The sequence below is a fragment of the Lagopus leucura genome, unplaced genomic scaffold (assembly GCF_019238085.1).
Source record: "Lagopus leucura isolate 7727_CA_CO unplaced genomic scaffold, USGS_WTPT01 Super-Scaffold_810, whole genome shotgun sequence".
NCBI lineage: Eukaryota > Metazoa > Chordata > Aves > Galliformes > Phasianidae > Lagopus > Lagopus leucura.
This window is the reverse complement of record NW_024962261.1, coordinates 1,167,985-1,187,088: the sequence shown is the minus strand read 5'-3', so window position 1 is coordinate 1,187,088 and position 19,104 is coordinate 1,167,985. Positions and strand designations below refer to the sequence as shown.

Genomic DNA, 19,104 nt, shown 5'->3' with positions numbered 1-19,104 from the left:
ATAGGGAGTGTTTAGCACGAAGGCTCCAGGAGGGGGATTGGTTTTTACATGGTTTAATAGTAATAGGACAAAGGAATGGCTTTAAACTGAAAGAGGAAAAATTTAGGTTACATGATAGGAACCAATTCTTCACCCAGAAGGTGGTAAAGCCCTGGCAGAGGCTGCTCAGAGTTGTGGATCCTCCATCCCTGGAGGTGTTCAAGATCAGGAAGGATAGGGCCCTGAGCAGCCTGATCTGCTGAGTGGCAACCCTGCCCATGGTAGGCTGGCGCATAGCTGAGAGGTAGCCTTCAGACCTTCCAAAATGAGGGAATCCTGCTAACTATGCCAGCAAAGTTGTAAGCTGGAAGATACCTGATACTGTGGGTGGGAAGTTTTGGGAAGCAATCTCTCAACTATATGCCATGAAGGCTATACACTGGGAGAGGTACGAGCAGTGGCAAGCCATGGTTGCCCAGGAAACACTGGTGTTTGTCTTCTCCCATTACTGGAAATCTGAAAAGGTATAGTGTTTGCCCTTCCCCACTGGGAATGGTTTGGGCTCAGAACAACTGGCACAATCCCAAAGCTATAGCAGAAGGAATCACAACACTTGCAAAAAAATCAAAAGTTGTGGCCAGAGAAAGAAAAGCCACAATGCATACTTTGTTGGGAGGAGCACTGGTGACAGCCCAGAGATAGGTTTTATTAGATATACTAGTGATGAAATGGTTAAATCCTTGCAGGAATAAATGAAAAGCATACAGATCCTGTTAGCTGCTGAATGTTAGTAGCTTAGTGAGTAGCTACTAGTTAATAACTTCATGTGGCACTGGAAGATGAATTAGATCAGGAAGAAGTTTTGCAGACTAAATTAGAAGAAAAAGAACAAGAGATAGATCGTGACTTAATCTCAGAAAGCAAGCCAGAATTTTTGAGTCTGGCTAAATCGGCTGATAAACAGAAGCTAGGTCTGGAACCCTGTACCAGATTACAGAGTTAGAAATGAGTCAGGAAGTATTTTATCCTGAGAATCCTGAAGTGCTGATGAGAATGCTGATCAAAAGAGAGACCACTGGTGATGGCTGAGATGGAGGGACCCAACAGGTAGCTGTTTACTGAACAGCACTGTACTAGGTAAGCCCCTTCCAAACCAAGCCATTTTGTTATTTGCAATCCATGGTGGCAGAGCAGCATGGGAAGCTGAAAAGAAGAAAATTAAGTCTATCCCAATCAAAACTAGAACAGTTGCTTTTTCTCCAGTTGTCAATTGTTGTCCTTTGTCCATTGCTCAACCCATTGCACGATCTGATCCAAATTTCTCTCTAGGTCTTCAGGAGTGTTGCTGGGTAATTGGTGCACAATTTCCTTTCTGTATGACAACACAGCTTCCTCATAAAGTGTCTGAAAAATTTCACACTGAATATTGTCTTGTAGCTTTTTCCCTTTGTAGCCCCTAAAAAAATAAGAACAATACTGAGAGCCAGCCTCACATATACAAAACTATAACACTTTTTATACAAAGTCAGTATCTTACTGCTTAGAAAAAAATTCTGATGAAGATTACACAATAGCAATTTACTTAATTACTCTCCTCACATACCTGCTTTCAAGCCTGTCATATAGAATTGAGTTGTCTGCACGAAGTACAAACACTATATGAAACCAGTGTTCAGGGAAAAAATCACAGCCGTGGTAATCAACAATAACTCCACCCTCGCACATTTTGCCTTCTAGTTCATCAATTACCTACAAAAAAAAATAATAACAAACAAACAGAGAGTGGTACATCTACATGAAATCACAAATGGTTGAAACAATGCAAAGATACTACTTTTTGAAGCTGAACTTACTCTGTCTTCATCCAAAATTGGGCATTCATACTCCTCGTCGAAACCTTCATACAGTTCTTCTGTAACAAAAATGATTTGTGCATGTTTGTGAGATAACAGGAGTTATTAAAAATACTCACAGTCATGTTTGCTTTGGCTAGATGTCAGCAAAAGGTAGCATGGAGCCCTTCATTTATAAATGTATATTTATTAATTAATGCTATACAAGTTATTGTTGCAGAGGGTCTCTTTAACAAATCCACCCAACATATTTCAATTCAGGGAACTCTGTCACATTTTGGTTTGCTCTATAACACATGCATTGGAAGCAAGGAATGACACAGTCACAGAATCCTAGCACTGTCCTGTAACACCACCCACCTTCTTTTGCCAGGTCACCCACGCTGATGTAGGTCAGCCCTGTCCTTGATGCAAGCTCTTTGCCGAGGGTGCTTTTGCCAACACCGGGAGTACCTAAAGACAAATGCAGAGCAGTCAAAGACAGGCAGACAGCTGTTCAGGCAACCTTCTACCAGGAGTAGAGCCAAGGGGGAAGCTTTCCCCAGCGAATACCAGCGAGTTTGTACAAGAAAAGGGGCAAAAAGGTACATGAGAAGAAAAAAAAGACGTCCAGCACGCCTGGGGCACTTAAACTAAACAAGACCAAAACCAACCACAGTAAACAAAGACGACTCTCATTTCGTGCACAGGTGTGATTCTGAATGGGATGGGAGAAAAGACAAACGCACTCTCCTGCTCTGACAGTGGTCTGCCACCTCACAGGGCCGAATGGCGCACAAAGCCCACGTCGCCCTGCCATTTCCTCTCTCCCTACCGCCACGCGGCCCGAACGGCTCCACGTTGCGGGTGAACACGGAAATGCGGCCCGGCGCGGCCCATCCCGGCCCGTGTTGGCGCAGCCCACCACTCACCGGTCAGCAAGATGTTGGGACGCCGCATGCTGCCGTCGCCTAGGAGACACGTGCGGGGTCCTGCGCTACCGCCGTCGCACGGCGATGACGTCACGCGCAGGCGCCTTAGCGCGCAGGCACGCTGCGGGCAGCTAAGCAGAGGCGGCGGGAAGGCCGCGTCGCGGCGGAAGGGGGCTTGGCACCGCGTCGCGCGGCGCTGCCCGGCGGCTCGGCCCGGGATGTCCGGGACTGCGGCGGGGCGACAGCTGGCGCCGGCGGAGGTGGGGCTCGAGGCGGTCAGTTTAAAACCGAGTGGAGGCAGTGTGAACTTAATCTTCGTGTGGGAGCGATGTTTTTAACCGGCAGTTTTAGAACAGCTTGTGTATGCTGTGCGCTGGTGGTGGTGTTAGTTATTTCTGCTCTAGCTTGTTCTGGTTTCCAGTTTGCTACAAAATGCTCTGCTGTGGAATCTAAAGTGTGATTTACTTTGTTAACTCTTAGAAAGTTTGCACTCGGATTAAAAAAACATTGTTACTAAAGGCCTTTACAGGGTATTCTCTGTGCGTGCCTGATAGGATTTTCAGATTGCACCCATGTGAAGAGGGAAGGTAATGCTGTAACAATAGCAATTCCTTGTATTTTACCAGGCGACAGATTGGTTGGCCTGTTCGTTTGATGATTTCTTTGGAAGTGCAGGTATTTCTTCCAGCGTGATTCCTGAAAAGTCGCACAAAGGCAACTCTGGGAGAAATCATCAGCGGAAGAAAGACCTGTCTGCTGTGCCGGGATGCAGCAAAAACAAAGTCCTGTCAAGAAAAAGAGCAAAGTTGTCCTCAGTAGATCTGCCTTGTAACAAGTCCAGAATAAACTGGAACCAGTCTCAAGATGAGCCATGGGTAGATAAATACAAACCTGAAACTCAGGTATGAGAGATTTGAAGTGCAAATTTACTAGTAACATTACATATGATGCTTTTCTTTGTAATCCTTTTTGATCAGGAGTTAAATATGTTCTGTTTTATGGGGGCACTGAAGTTCTGATTTGATTATATACTGTCTGTAATGAAGATTATAATGTGCTATATATCTGTAGGATGTATGTCTTCTAGCAGGCTTCTGGAGGATATAAAGCTACTGACATTTCCTGTCCATCAACACCTAAACTTCTGAATCTGTTATCAAATCTGATAGTTACGAATTCAAGGAAAATCCACAACTAGTGAAAAGAGAGAGAAATGAGTTAATGCAGTACTTGTATTTCATATTTAATTTTTTATTAGTCCAGCTATGGTGAGGAACTGAGTCACAAGACTAGAAATTTAGAAAGATCCACGTAGTATTAGAGTCAAGAATCAGTTCTAGCAATAGCTGCAAAGCATTTGTGTGTAATCACGCTGGAAGATCATGTTGTTACTTTAGGAATCAAAAATCATTCATTATTTCCATGCTGCAAGGAATGGGAAATTGGTTGTTTGAGGAAATAAGCTCTAATGATTGTCCTTCATTTACTTCTAAAGCATAGTGTATGTAACTGAAACATACACATACACAGCTGTTATTTTACTCAGCCTGTTTTCTGTTCTTGAATTTCATCGTTAAAGTTTTAGAAACTGTAATGCATACTTATAAATTCATTTCATACATTTTTCATCTTGTTTTAGAATGACCTTGCTGTCCAAAAGAAGAAAATTGAAGAAGTTGAAACATGGTTAAAAATACATATATTTCGGAGACAGCCAAAGCAGGTAATTTTGGTGAAATTAGCAGGTAGAGGTACAAAATTGTCTAACCAAAATGGATTGAATTCTAATTTAATTAAAAAACAAAACAAAACAAAAACAAAACCTGGAAAAAAAAGCAAGCAAACCACAAGCCAACCTACAAGCCCTACGCAAAGAGAAGTAGAGATGGATTCTGTTTTTGCTCAGCAGCATTATTTTCTGGCATCTAGTCAATTCATACCTTCAGCTTGGTGTGCTTTTATAACCGCATTTTATCTCCAGCAGTATGATTTTAAATAGTGAGGCAAACTTCTAGTCGTAGTGACTTGATGTAATAGGATGCTTTTAATTTCTGGATTGTTAAGCATTGTTATGCAAATGCATCATTTACTGGCTAGTATTCTTTTCACCTGATTCTTCTGTTCCGTTTATATTATGTTGGTACCCCATATAGCATGCAGTTAGCCATGCAGAAGCTGGGAGCAAGCCTTGCAGATTTCTGTTCTAGTTCTTTCTGAGTACTGAATAGGTAATTGAAAACTCAAACTATTTACCTCTTCTTATTTGTAAAAGAGAATCTTTGCTGTATGAAAGATAACGGTATTCATCATCAGTCTACATTTAATCTTTATTCAAAATGTTTGGAGTTATTTTCTTTCTCTGTCAGGGTGGCTGTGTTTTGCTGTTAACTGGTCCTGCTGGCTGTGGAAAGACAGCAACTATACAAATATTAGCAAAAGATCTTGGTGTGCAAGTGCAAGAATGGACCAATCCAGTATCTTTAGACTTCACAAAAGAAGACTTATTAAATATATCTGGCCATAGTAAGTATTTTATTTTGTTTTTTTGGATAATTTTGTGATTTGTTTTGTATGTAACAGAGATAAAAGCATAAAAAAAATACAGACTACAAAGTCAGACTGATGTCTATATAAGCCACCTCCTTGGAGTTCAGTAATAGTCTGAAAAGGGATTTACTTTTTACAGCGTTTACTCCAAAGCAGTTTGCAGTTTGTACAGAAAGCAGTGTAATGTTTTGGATGCCATCTGAACTAGTTAAATAAGAATGTATCTTTGAGTTTTCCATTGAATTCTTCCCTTTGAAAACTATCTTTTATTTGAAATGTGTTTGCCAAAAGGCTTTGCTGCTGGTCTTCAGTGCTGTTATCTGAAAGTAGCATGGATGGGTGTTAGTTCTTGTGGGTATTTGTATTCTACTTGCTGTAACATCGAATACACGTTTTTAATTAGTTTTCTTTTTCAGACTCAAATTCTCATGCGTTTTCAAGTCAGGCCCAGTCAGCTCTCTTTCAGGATTTTCTGTTAAGAGCAAATAAATATAACAAACTTCAGATGCTTGGGGAGTCCTCAGAAAATGATAAAAAGCTTATTCTTGTTGAAGTAAGTGAAAACTTTTATAATAATCTTGACATGCTAACTAGCTGCTGCTGGAGGATTAATGTTGGCACTTTATTGCCCATGAGTTCTTTGTTACTTTTAGGCTTCAACAGCTGGCTGAAAACAAGTTCTACCTGTGCTTAAACCGTATGATATAATTGCTGGGCAGAAACTGCACACTAATTAATATACAGAAATAAGTAATAGATAAGAAGTGACTGGAACAATACTGAAAAAAATCACACTGTGTTTTGCTTCATAGAAATATTTGTGTATATACAAAGGCATGTGTAAAAATTACACGTTAACTGAGGATACAGGAGAATATAGAAGTGCATGGGAATTAATAAAATCATAAGGCATTTGAAATTTGCCCTTCTCATAAGCCATAACGGGAGATTCAGGAGAAGGCTTTATTTTCACAAATTCAGGAATATATCACACTACTACATCCTTCTTGAACTTCTCATTGTTTTTTGACAGAAAGATTTTCTAAATTAATAAAGTAGCCTTTAGTAAAGTGAACTTTCAAGAAAAAAAATAGAAGAGAGAGAAGTTCCAGCTGAGCAACGTTGTCTACAGTATAACTTGGGAAATGTAGATTCCTGAAACCTCTGTTCATATAGTCACTTCCTTGTCTACCTCCTCTCATATCTGATACACTATGTCTTGCCTTCCTCAGTTTAGCTGTTACTCTGTGTATATCTGTGTGTTTTGAATAGAATTGTCTAGCAGGCAGTGTTCTCACCCAAGGCTGTTTCTTAGGAAACAAGATTAGAAAGAAAATGCTTCTCCTAGGTAATTGTTTTTCCTCAAAAAAAGAAAGTTATGCTTCTCCTACCCCCCTCACCCTACCTACTTCCCAGTTATCTTCAGCTTCAGCCACAGTTGAAGCCAAGCTAACTAGCAAGAAAAACCATGTAGCAATATAGCACGCCTTAAGTTAGTCTGTGGGAGAGAATATTTACACCTGAATGTAATGACAGCAGTTAATTTGTTTTGAATAGGACATGCCAAACCAATTCTATCGAGACCCTAGCAGTCTACATGAAATTCTCAGGTTAGTTATAAATAAGTTTTTAATGGTTAGCCTTAGCCACTCTGCACTATAGTGGAGTTTGAATCCTCTTACGCGTTTTTATTTTTCACTTTAGGAGATTTGTACGTACAAGTAGATGTCCTCTTATATTTATAATATCAGATAACTTCAGTGGAGACAGCAACCAGAGGTTACTATTCCCCAAAGAAATTCTAGAGGAGTTGTGTATATCAGTTATTAGGTAAGATCTTCTGTCTCATTAAAAATTTATTAAAAATAAATGAGAATTCAGAAACTAATTCATTTTTTAATGGAATTTAACAGTTTCAAGCCCGTTGCACCAACAAACATGATGAGAGTTCTTAATCGAATAGCTACAGCAGAAGCTAACATGGTAAGTTGTCAAAGCTGTGAACTTCTGCAGAGTTCTGGGACCAAAAGATTTCTGGCTTTTATATCTGAAATTTGTTATTCCTACTTGTTTTTGCTATTTGCTTGATCTTTGATCAAGTAACAGGCGTTTGCCCCCAGGAGGGGGGAACGGGCGGGAGGTAGGAGCAGGAAAGGCTATAGCAAAATACAAGGAAGAAAAGGGAAAGCCATCTTGTTTTTAAGATGAGATCCCCTTGATCCTTTGTCTGAAGTTGCCTCTGAGAATTCTGCCTTTTACAGAAACCGTATGTATAAAACAAGTAATAGGAATAGAAGTTACTTTTTTTATGGTATTCATTAAGACCTGAAGACCATTAACCCAACTCATGTACTCTCAAGCTTTTAGATTACAATCTAGTCTATTCCTGAGTGGCAGTTACAAAATAAATTTGTGTGTCGTTTTCTCTAGTCTTGAAATTTAAAATATGGTGATTTATTGAGCTGGAGATCTTACCTGGCCTGAACATATGCTGAGTTCAATATAATATAATAATATAATATAGTCTGTTCATGGTCTGTATCAGGGATGGGTACCTATAGTAAAAGTAATACTCAAATATGCCTTTTCCCATGTAATTATTTTGAATGTTGCTCTTCCCTGTAGAACAGAGAGAAGAACTATGCTCCTGATAGAACTTCTCTGGAGTTGCTTTGCAAGGGCTGTTCAGGTGACATAAGAAGCGCAATAAACAGCCTCCAGTTTTTTTCCATGAAAGGTAAATATCTATGATTTTGGTGAAATTGAGTGACACTTTGACTGCTTCCACAGTGAAGAAAAACTGTTGAGTGCTGAAGATCCGTTATGTGGGGTTATGTGGGCTGTGTGAAAAACTTGATATCTTGCTGTGATAAAAGGGAGCAGGTTTTGTTGTTGTTGTTTGTTTTAGGTAGCTGTGTTGGTAATTCTGCTGTTTACATATAAACTCAGTGATTACTAATAATATACATAGGTTGTTCCAAAAGTAGTGCCTTCTGTTTATTTCCTTGGAAGCTATGAGAGGTACAAAGAGCACAGTATACTATTTGATAGAGCAAGTTGTCAGGTACAAAACATTCTTCTTCAAGATAGTCACCCCCGTTAGCTATACATCTTTTGAACAAGAGCCTGTGTGGTGCACTCGTAACAATCTGCACTGGTGTAGGTGAGCCACTCTCATTGCTGCTGAAATGCAACACTCACCACCTCACTGTGCTCTCACTCACTGTTTGGTCTCAGAAGCATTCAGCGAGCATTGAGGAGCATCAGTGGGTGCCATATTTTCTACATGGAGGAATGGAGTGAACCTTTGCTTCAGTTGCACTTCCATGTCAGACATCATTCTGTCAGACTGCCCCTCCGCTGCCATCTGTTGCACAGCAACATGTCATGAAATATTGGTGGGAAGGTTCTACTTTTACTGCCATCCAACCTGCATTCACCTCTGTTGTGGGCCAGCATCATAAAGTAGGAGGTATTACTTTTGAAGCAGCCCTCATGTACTGGCTGTGTGTCTGTTGAACATAATGCAATCATCTCTCTTCCTCTGTATGTCTTTTGGTATTAGTATGTGTTCACTGATGAAAACTTTTATGATGCAACCTCAATTTGAAAGTGATAGCTTCTCTGCTTGGTTCTCTTTGCACTTAGCTCTACTTATGTAGCGTTTCTGAAATAGCCCACTGATTTTTTTGTGTGTAATTTCTGAAGTGATTGTTAGTAAGTTGAAAAGCTGTGAGGTAGCATAATCTATTCTGAAGTTATTGACTGAATAGAAAATTTTTTTGTGAAGTTCAGTATATTAGGAGCCTTCAAAGCACAGGACTAGACGGTGTTCAAATCAAACTTAAATTGGGAAAATTGGGATTATTTCAGATCTTCCCATGTAGGAAGAAGAGACTTTTTCTCTGTCTTTTGTAAGCGCTGGAAGTCAGAATGTGTAAAGAAAAAATATATGGAAGATATATAATCTTTTTTTTTTTTTTTTTTTCAGTCTGTTTTCTAGCGCATGTAATTCATTCTAGGAACTTTTAGAGGGTGCCAGCATTTATATTCAACCTAGAAATAAGGAAGTGAATTTAACTTCAGTGGTATGTCTTCAAGCTAGTAGCAGATTTGTTTCTTTCCATTCCATCTTTCAGCAACGTTAAACAACATATAGCCTTATGTTCCACATCAACGTAGCTTAGGTTTTAGACTTAAAAAAAAAAAAAAAAAGTACGAAATTCCTCTAATAAAAAGATTTTGATGATGGTGATGCCACTAAGTACATAAAAAGTAGGTTGGGAATACCTGAGGAGAGTTTGCTCTTGCTTACTGATGGATGATAAGGAGTTTATACGTACACAAACTGCTTGTTTTTAAGACTGTTTAGATTTTCTATGTTAATTTAAAGAAAACTCACTTCGGAAGTATAAAAACATGAGAGTTACAAAGAGAACTTGGAAGAAAACAAAGGCATACATACATTCTCTTTTCACATTTTTTTTTCTTTAGATGCTAATGAAAATATCTTACTTCATGTTGAATAGAAATTGTTTAGTTGTTCAGGTGTGTTTCAGTTAGATAATAGATAGGCAGTCAGTGATGTTTTGGAGAGACCTCACCTCCATTTTCATTTCCTGAAAGCCATCAGAAGGATGGCAGGATTTGTTTTACAAGTATGTAACTTGGTGTGTGTGTTAGGTACATAAATGATGTATTCAGTTTGGTGATATTAATGGGTAAAAGGGATCTGTGGTAATCATCGGAGAAGAAAAAACTAATTAAAGGATGATTTCCTCCAGTTTGGAGGACTTTGTTGCTAAATCAATTTCTGGGTTTGATAATTGTAGGAAATGTAATGGGAATATTATCTACATATATTTGCATCTGCCTTGTACTTTATTCATAAAGGAGAGATTGCTAACTTAAGAGGCATACAGAGCTAGAGTAAGTAAGCAAGAATGCCAGCTTCTCTTTTAGAATGGCACCTTAGAATGGCTTACAAGTGGAATGAAATTTGCTAGTGAAGATAATGGGGTTGCCTTCTTAATAAATGAGCTTTCTCGCGGTGACTGCATTTATAAAACTTTCTGTATCTATGGATTATATTTATTTATTTTACTCCAGTTACTTTATTCTGTCTGTGTTGTGCTTTTATTGGTAGATTGGTCATTGGAGAAAGATTTCTGGTCAAGGAAGAAACGGAGTTCCACGCTAAAAAATGAAACAGCAGCAGTGTATAACTTGAGGAAGAAAAGTAAATCCGATATTTTAGAAGACCAGGCAATACAAGCTATTGGTGGCAAAGATGCTTCCATCTTTCTTTTTCATGCTCTAGGGAAAATAATTTACTGCAAAAGTAAGAAAAGTTACTTGTTCTGTCTTCAATAGTGAGCAAAACATGTCAGATATTAATAGATAGCCTTCCCTTAAATAAGGCTAGGTGATCTGTAATGAACATGTTTTGTCATTGGTAACAGTAATAAACAGCAATAAATATTTTTGGTAGCTGAGATTGCAGCTGTCTGTATTCAGAAGAGAAATAATGCATGCTTCATCAGAGAATTACTGCACATATGTAATAAAATGCGTAACTCTAGTTTCTTTAGGTCCGCATGCTGTCAAGCACGCAAAGACAGCTATCCCAGAATTTTCTTTTGTGCACAGTACTTTGTTGTGTGGTTATGTTCTGTCCTCATATGTTTTCTTAGAGTTACAAAACAGACCTGCAGCCCTTCAGTTGCTGCCTTTCCTGTTTGGGTTTGATTCGTTTTGCTGTCTCTTTCTCCTTATTTCAAGTCCTTGGTTCCTTTGAGACCTGTGTGTCTTTCTGAGCTGAAGGGCTCTTTGACTTCTCCTTTTAGTATCCTGTCTCCCTTTCCACGTTTCTCTTCACTGCTTTCTATACACACAGCTCTGTAAATGTATTCCTCTCTAGTCTGCGTGTATGGTTACTGTCCTTTTTTTTTTTTTTTAATATTTGAAAAATATCATTCAGAAGAATTAGATATTTATGCTGTGTTACTATCTGTAGTGATCTGAGTCAGAATTCATAATGCAATTTTTCCACCTTTTCCTAATAATTGACAGAATTTCTCCCCCAAACCAATTAAGAAATGACGAGAGGAAGGAGTACGAAAATCTTCAAGTGGATTTTATTTTATAAAGGATAGTATAACCAATTACATTCTGTTGACTATATTGATGTGGGCATAAACACTTACACAAACTGGAAACAGTGCAACCTCCTTGTTGGTAAAGTCAAGTTAGTTAGTCAAGTCCACGGTCTGTGTGAAGGCTTCTGTTCGTGAACTTGCATGCTTCTGTTCTTGCTCCCGTCTCATCTGTGTTCTGATTTTTGAATGTAACATCTGAAATGTCTTTTTTTTTTTTTTCTTTTCCTTTACCCTAGCTTCTTAGTAATACGCATTAATGTAACCATTTCTGGTACTAAAAGACTATGGATTATACAATTCTTTTAGGAGAACCGTTGTCAGAATCTGAATTTCCTCAGCTGCCTTCTCACTTAATAGAACACCGTCGAGACACGTTGCTTATCCACCCTGAGGTACATCTTCAATTTTGATTTGGAGAAAAAAAAAAAAAAGAAAGAAGCAAACAAACCTGAGTGATTGATGCATATTCTCAAGCAGAGTGGCTTTCTCATTAATCTTAATATACGTATACTCAGTCTACCTGAGTTAAAGAATAATTATTCTGGAAGGGACTTCTAGAGACTAGCTTCAGAGACTGATTGGATTCCCAATCCTGTTGAGTTTTGAGTACCTTCAATAAGTCAGAGAGAACCTCAGGCTTGTATGCAGGCGTGTATGCAGACTGTGCCCATTGCCTGTCATCTTTTTGCTGTGCATGATTGAGTGGAGTTTTGAGTTCACCTTTCTGTTGTCACCCATTATACAGGGTTGAAAACAGCTTCCAGCCCCTCTTATCCTTCTTTAGGAACAAACAATCCTTCATGTTCTATATGAATGGTTTGGGACCTTGATGACTATCCAGACCCTGCCATGAGCAGGGTCACCTCTTACTAGACCAAGTTGCCTAAAGGTCCTTCCAACCTGAGGTCTTCCTAGGATCATCTTCATGGCTCTCCTTTTGACCTGCTCTAACAGGTCGGTCTTCTTCTTCAGCTAGGGGCCCCAGAGCTGAATGCAGTACTCTAGGTTAGGCCTTATGAGGGCAGAGTGTAAAGGGGAAATCACCTCCCTCCTGGCCACTCCTTTGTTGATACAGTGCAGGGTGCAGTTGGCCTTTTGGGCTGCAGCCACATGCATCTGGGTAATGTCCAGCTTTTCATTCATTGGTACTCCAAATCCCTTCTCTGCAGGGCTGCTGCACTACCAGTCCACCATCTCCCAGCCTGTATTCTCTGCCCCAACCCAGATATTGGACCTTGCACTTGGCCTTGTTGAACTTGATGAGGTTTCCATGGGCTCATCTCTCAAGCCTGTCAGGGTCCCAACATATGGCATCCTTTCCCTGCTTGGGTTACATGTGCCAGTTCCCTAACCATCAAAATGTATCATAGTTTTATAGGATGCATTTCCTTCATACTGTGTAAAATCTGGACATGTTTTTTGTCCCCACAGGATATTGTGGAAAAATCACATATGTCTGGAAGCATGTTCAATTTGTACCTTCACCAGAACTATGTAGAATTTTTTACTGACATAGATGATGTTGTGAGAGCCAGTGAGTATCTGAGTACTGCTGATGTCCTCTGTGCTAATTGGAATGTAAGTCATTTTACATTATAAAGATTATATATGTTTTCATATACATTTTTAGTGCAACTTGACAGCATTTTGTTATAGTTGATCACTGTATCTCATATATGCTACAGTGCGTATGCGTATATATGTGTATATATACATGCCATAATATGGTATTAAGAACACTTTATAGAACAATCTAATGTATTCTACAAAGTGTTTTTGAGTAGAACAGAAGTGTGTTAAAATGTGTTAGAGGCTGCATGTTTTTTCCCTGAAGAACTTGAGCTGGTGTTCTGTTTGGCTCTGACTAGATTCTGCACTAACCCAAATACATGTGGGATATGTTGTGTGTCACTGCAGGTACCAGCTGGTTCTGGTTCAAATGAGATGTGCTATGCACAGTCCTCAAGTTAATGTAATGCCCATTTTTTTTTCCTTAGTCACGGCTTGTGATGGAAGAGTACAGTACATCTGTATCTACTCGAGGTGTGATACATTCAAATTCATCCAGAGCCTTTGCCCACTGCCAAGGAGGGATGGGGTTCCGGCCCTTACATAAACCTCAGTGGTTCTTTATCAATAGCAAGGTAAATGCTTGTTGCTTTGCGGAAACTACTACATCTTAGTGATTTTAGCAATATATATGAGGTTTGCATGCATTGTCAAATATGATATTTTGACATAAGCTACTTCTAAATGACATTTGTACGAGGAGGTCCATTTGAATTGGTTATTCCTTTAAAGGAAAAATAAAATGGAGTCCTCTGATAGTGTTTTCTTTCTTCAAATTGGCATACTTCTGGGATAGTTTTAATCCTAAGTTACATGGTTAGTGTTTAAATAATGTAAGATATTTCTAAAAATAAGTGTAACTTGAGCAGTTTAAACTACTTTAAAGTCTTCTGTAACAAATTACTGCTGTTGTACTGTGGTTTTTTTTAGATGTAATTTGTCTATGAGATGTGTCAGCTCTTGGCATTTTTTTTGCATTTGAATGCATACCTGCCCTGCTGTGTCTGCCTGTATATATGATAAAAACTTGCAGAAATCTTTAATGTGTGGTGGAAGACAAAAGTGAAGATGTGTACTGCTGTTTTGTAATCTGTATATCTGAACTCAACTGTTTCTGTCTTTTCTGTATTAATTCTTCACAAGCCTGTGCACAGTTATCCAGAAGACCAGGAAATTGTCCTGCTGCTCTTTATCACACTGAATATATATGTCAGTTCTGGTTTAGCAGGGTTTGTATTGTGGTTATTTATTTTTTATTTTTCCCCAACTCTTACAGTATCAAGAAAACTGTGCTGCTGCAAAATCTCTCTTTTCAAGCTTTTGTTTATCACCAGAGTGTCTTCAGACAGAGTTACTGCCTTACCTTGCAAAGTTAGCAAATCCAATGAGAAACGAAGGTAAGATCAGTGTAACTCTTGTTTTAGTGTTTTGTTTTTGTTGTTTTTTTTTTCCCCTAGGTATTAAAGCACATTGAAAAATTTCAGCACTACCAGGTATTTAACTTGGTGAAGTCAGGAAACTTGCCAGTCTCACTCTTCACCTCCCTTTTTTCATAGTGAAGGAAAACAAAAACAACAACAAAAAAAGTAGTTATTTTAGTCTTAAGGCTTCTTTTAGAGCCCTTTAATTAGGGGACTTAGTGAAAAGCCTTTTGGAAATGCAGAAGACAATTCTAGCTGTACCTTCCTTGCTTGCTGATCCCTATCAAATAACATTAAGTCTTAGGCTCTGAGGAGCCTTTCCTAGGAGAAGTAAATAAGATCAGAGTGCACAGTGCTTTGTTGTCTAATGTAAGACAATCCACGAGAAGACAATTCATGCAGAAAATGTTTTCTTTGTATGATAAATAATTTGGAAATTACTTTTCAGACAGCTGTGTCGCTTACACCATGATAATTGCTTCTAATAACAGCCTTATATAAGGCTGTGGCATCTGGATGAATTCTTTTCGTAGGCTGCGTATTAATAACTGCAGAACAATTTCACAGCTGATGATTGTTTTTCTATTTTATTGTGTAGGGAATGTGCAAATATGTTATGGCAGTTATTTAAGCTGCTTTGATAGCCAAATTACTGCAGATTTTTACAGGACCACTTAAGTGAACTTAAAAACTGCTTATTTTCCAATGCGTTCAATTTTAAGTGTGTTATGATGTACTCAATATAATACTGGCTATTCTTTGTTCTCAGCTCAGATTGCTTTTATCCAAGATGTTGGGAGGCTGCCATTGAAAAGACATTTTGGGAGGTAGACTTGTCTTTTACTTTCTTTAAGGAAATAAAATGCTGTCTTTCCCTTAACATAGACCGAGGAGGAGCCATTTCATACAAAAAATATCATTAGTGTGTATCTGTGGTGTGATATTTTCCTCCATTTGCAGCATGACCGTTTCTAACTTTGGAAGCTAAAATTGTTTCTAGTTCAAATCTGTTTATAATTAGCAAGGCCAATTTTAATGGAGCACTGATACAGAGATGCTACAAAAATTGAAGTCCAAATACTAAAGGGAAGATAATATGTGAAAAGAATTTCTCTTCATTTCTTTTCTGAAGTTGCCTGTTTCAAGTTCAGTTGCTGCCTGTCATGGCTGGCATTCCGTGGGCTGCTGTCAGTCACTTCATTGTCAGCAGTTCATGTTGCTTTAGGAAAGGAGCAAATCCGCTGCCACCGTAAGGAGAAACTTCAGGCAACAGTGGGTGCTAGAGACTAACAGAACACAGACATGTTTTTGTATTTTGCTGTTGCCATAGCTCTGGTGTGAGGCTCTGTGTTGCTTTTCTTTATCTGAGAGAAATTTCTATCTTTCGTAGTGTCTTGTGTAGCTTATGCATAGTGTTGAGTTCTGGGCTTGGAAGATGTGCACACAGGTGTAAAACATGATAATGAAGGTGAGGATATAAATTAAAAAAACCAAACAAACTTGTATAACTTAATTAACTAAGACTGACAGGGATATTACTGCTAGAAAATGTGAAAGCTGTTTGGCATCAGTGAACAGGGAGGGCCTGGATATTATGCAAGAGGTGTGGGAGAGCAGGAAGTGCAGTGGTTGCTTTGGCTGGCTGGTTTTGTTTTGTTCGATGGCGAGTTACTCTTGTAATGGTTATTTTACAGGTTAAAGCTTGAAACGCTTACTGATAAAGATCCTGGAGTTCCTGACTTATTTGTTGGTTGTGAGGAGGACCCTGCTGAGGTGGCTGTACAGATGGAGGAAAATAGAACCAATGAGAACGATTGGGATGGACTGCCCCTGTCATCCAGCCAGCGCAGTGGAAGTGAACTACCTTGCAGTCAGCCTCAGCCTGTTGCTGCTCTAGTAGCTATGGAGGAAGATGAATTAAATATAGAGGAATATGACAGTGACTAAGTCCAACAAAGCATCAGCCACTGACTTAGCTGATAGATTATTATGTGCCAAAGGGCTTTGCTAAAATGAGTATGGTCTGCTGAACGGAGTGCAGGTGGGCTGGGAGTCCCAGTCTAAACATAACAGTGTCAGTATCAAGACACTTTTCTTTATCTTCCTCATAGCTTTGCAGGATCAGACCTGATCAGAATACTAAATCACAGGCTATTCCCTGCCTGTTCTGAGCCATAAAAGTATACTGAGACGAAGGGAGAACAATAAATGATAAATAGTTTGAGGCTGTAGCTAATCAGTGCCATTCTTAAGTTATTGTTTGTTTTTTGTTTTTGTTTTTTTTTTTTTTTACACATCTTCATTTACTTTGGAGTTTTACAATGTGTTCCTATTTACACATTTGGTAAGTTACCAGCATTTGAAGATTTTTCTAAAGTGTATGTCTTCAGAAAAATTTCTGTTTGGAAGCTTGAACCTTCTGAAAGAGGAGATTTAAGGGGATATGTAAAAACTTTGATATCTTGTATTGATGATGTAAATAAAACTACTGTATGAATGCTGTTCTGTAATCTGCTAGAGATATTTTAACGTTTATAAATAGAACATGTGCTGTACAACAGTTTAGTTTGGATTTGTTTTTGAATTTTTTTGATAATTTATTGAGGTGAAAATACAACAGTTAAGCAGAAGTTCTTGTCCTATTTTTATTTGGTAGGAAGTTAATGGTGTCATGTAGTTTTCCTCTTTAAATTAGCTAGGCTGGAACAAAGAATAATTTCATGTTTGGGTACTGACACTCAAAGTGTTTTGTCTTTATTAGAATAGACTGTTAAATACTACTTGTTTGGGTCCCTGTGTGAAATCATAAATCCCTTACATACATCATATCTCACATCACTGTAATTAGTGTTACTGCATAAATAAGAAAGCAAGGATCAAAACAACTTATTTTGAATGTGTGATATGTTTGCATTCTGTATTGCTAGCATACAAATTTAAAAAAAAAATACACTAATCCAACATAAATTTAGAATTGCTGCCAATTTTGAATGCTCTTGCTTTGTCCCCTATGAAAGATCAGGTGTTGTCTTTATGACAAGTGTTTAATTTTGAAGAGGGGGAATTTACATCTTCAATTTACTACAGCTCTACTTATTCCATTCCTTATGTGGGATGTGTGGGATGGGGTGGTCCCTGTTTAGTTCAGGTGAAGACTCAGTTTATCCAGGCCTCCTGCAGGTTTGTGTCACTAAAATGCCATCTGGACCCTCCTGAGCTCATAGAGGGAGTCTAGTACTGAAGGATGGTAATTTCTGCTATACTCATTTTCACTCTAATCAGAACTCTGAGCTACTTCATGTTTTTGAGCTTTCCTGATAAAGTATGAAGTAATAATAGTAACAAGAAAGTTCTTTAACATCAACTTCTGGTTATTACTGTTGGCCTTGGCCTTACTAAAACACTCAACACTTGGTTAATGATAAACTTCAGCAATAGAGACATATTACTGTCGTCTAGGTGATTCAAAATCACAACCGTAAAACCTTTTTTTATGTGGAGGTGCCACCAAAACTCCCACAATTTATATTGCAATAATATTGCATGCTCTTGTTCTCTGATGCTGGAATTGCAATGGAGTTCAAAATGTGCGAGTGGGATGAATGCCTCAAACTATGCAAGTTCTAGATGTGTTGCAGGGACATTCAGCTTCAGTTGCAAGCAGGTACAAGACTGAGTTGCTGCTACAGCCCACTCTCCAACCTCTGGAAGGAAAAAAACAGCCTTTGCTTCCCTGAGCAATGTTATCCCAGTTACAGAAAGAAGAGAAACACTGAAAAGAAAGCAAGTGCTTTTTTTTTTTTTTTTTTAATCATTTAATTGTAAACTGAACTCAGAATTAATCTGTTGATATATTTAGAATACAGCCTCCGTCTGTCCATTGGTGTGCTGCTGCTGTTTCAGTAATGTGCTACTGCAAATAATGTTCAGGTTGTTAAATTCTTTCTGCCCAGAGAGATTGCCCATGTCCTTAAAGGGAAAGTGATTAGAAGCACTGGAAATGTGTTTTTCTGAGGCATTATATAGTATAATTGCAAACAAAAATCCCAGAAAGGTGTTGTCTGCCATCAAAAGATTATTATTCTAAGCTGGGAGCAGAAATGTCTTTTCTAAAAACACAGTAATTACTTTCCAGGAATAGTTTGGGGACTTTTGGATAGGAGTAATGTATATCATAAATAATTTTTAAGGTGTGGCCAAATAATTCCAACGTCACACCAGCCTTTGAGAAACCACTGTGGCTCATACTTGGGCTCTTCCTACTCCCCCTGTAAATGTAGTTGTATATGCAGTGCACTGCACATCACCTGCATGCAAGACAGCCAGAGAAAAAGCGCTGGATTCACCTGCATATGCCAAAATCATCCCTTGCACAGATGGGAAGAGATGAACTTGGGGCAGTGGACTTCTCAGGTTTAAATGTGCTACCTGAACTCTGCAAGCGTGCTTGTTTGTAAAGTCCCCTGGTACTTAGTTTGAAGAGGAAAAGAATGACACATTGGAGTTGGAGTTTGCTTTCCAAATTTCAGATGAAATTTCAAAGAAATAGAAATCCAAACCAACTTCTTGTCTTTCATACCTTGAAAGCAGGTAAAACATGTTTTTCATATTCATCCTTCAGAAAGCTATTCTCCAAGGAAGTATATGATTCAAATTGTAATAAGTA

General features: G+C 38.6%; 2 protein-coding genes across 2 annotated transcripts; one reads left to right on the top strand and one right to left on the bottom strand.

The window, feature by feature from the left end:
* Window positions 1-648: 648 nt before the first annotated feature.
* On the bottom strand, window positions 649-2,812 carry AK6 (adenylate kinase 6). Its single transcript, XM_042866227.1, has 5 exons — window positions 2,744-2,812; window positions 2,193-2,285; window positions 1,833-1,891; window positions 1,583-1,728; window positions 649-1,435 (listed from the first exon to the last, which is right to left on the bottom strand). The coding sequence occupies exons 1-5, from the start codon at window positions 2,769-2,771 to the stop codon at window positions 1,246-1,248; spliced, it is 516 nt and encodes a 171-aa protein (XP_042722161.1). The 5' UTR covers window positions 2,772-2,812; the 3' UTR covers window positions 649-1,245.
* Window positions 2,813-2,940: 128 nt separating this feature from the next.
* On the top strand, window positions 2,941-16,998 carry RAD17 (RAD17 checkpoint clamp loader component). Its single transcript, XM_042866291.1, has 16 exons — window positions 2,941-3,003; window positions 3,370-3,645; window positions 4,383-4,466; window positions 5,110-5,266; window positions 5,707-5,843; window positions 6,848-6,900; window positions 6,995-7,120; window positions 7,204-7,273; window positions 7,916-8,027; window positions 10,437-10,631; window positions 11,755-11,840; window positions 12,880-13,026; window positions 13,446-13,592; window positions 14,294-14,414; window positions 15,208-15,265; window positions 16,133-16,998. Exons 1-16 carry the CDS (start codon window positions 2,962-2,964, stop codon window positions 16,383-16,385), a joined length of 2,064 nt encoding a protein of 687 aa, XP_042722225.1. The 5' UTR covers window positions 2,941-2,961; the 3' UTR covers window positions 16,386-16,998.
* Window positions 16,999-19,104: the final 2,106 nt, after the last annotated feature.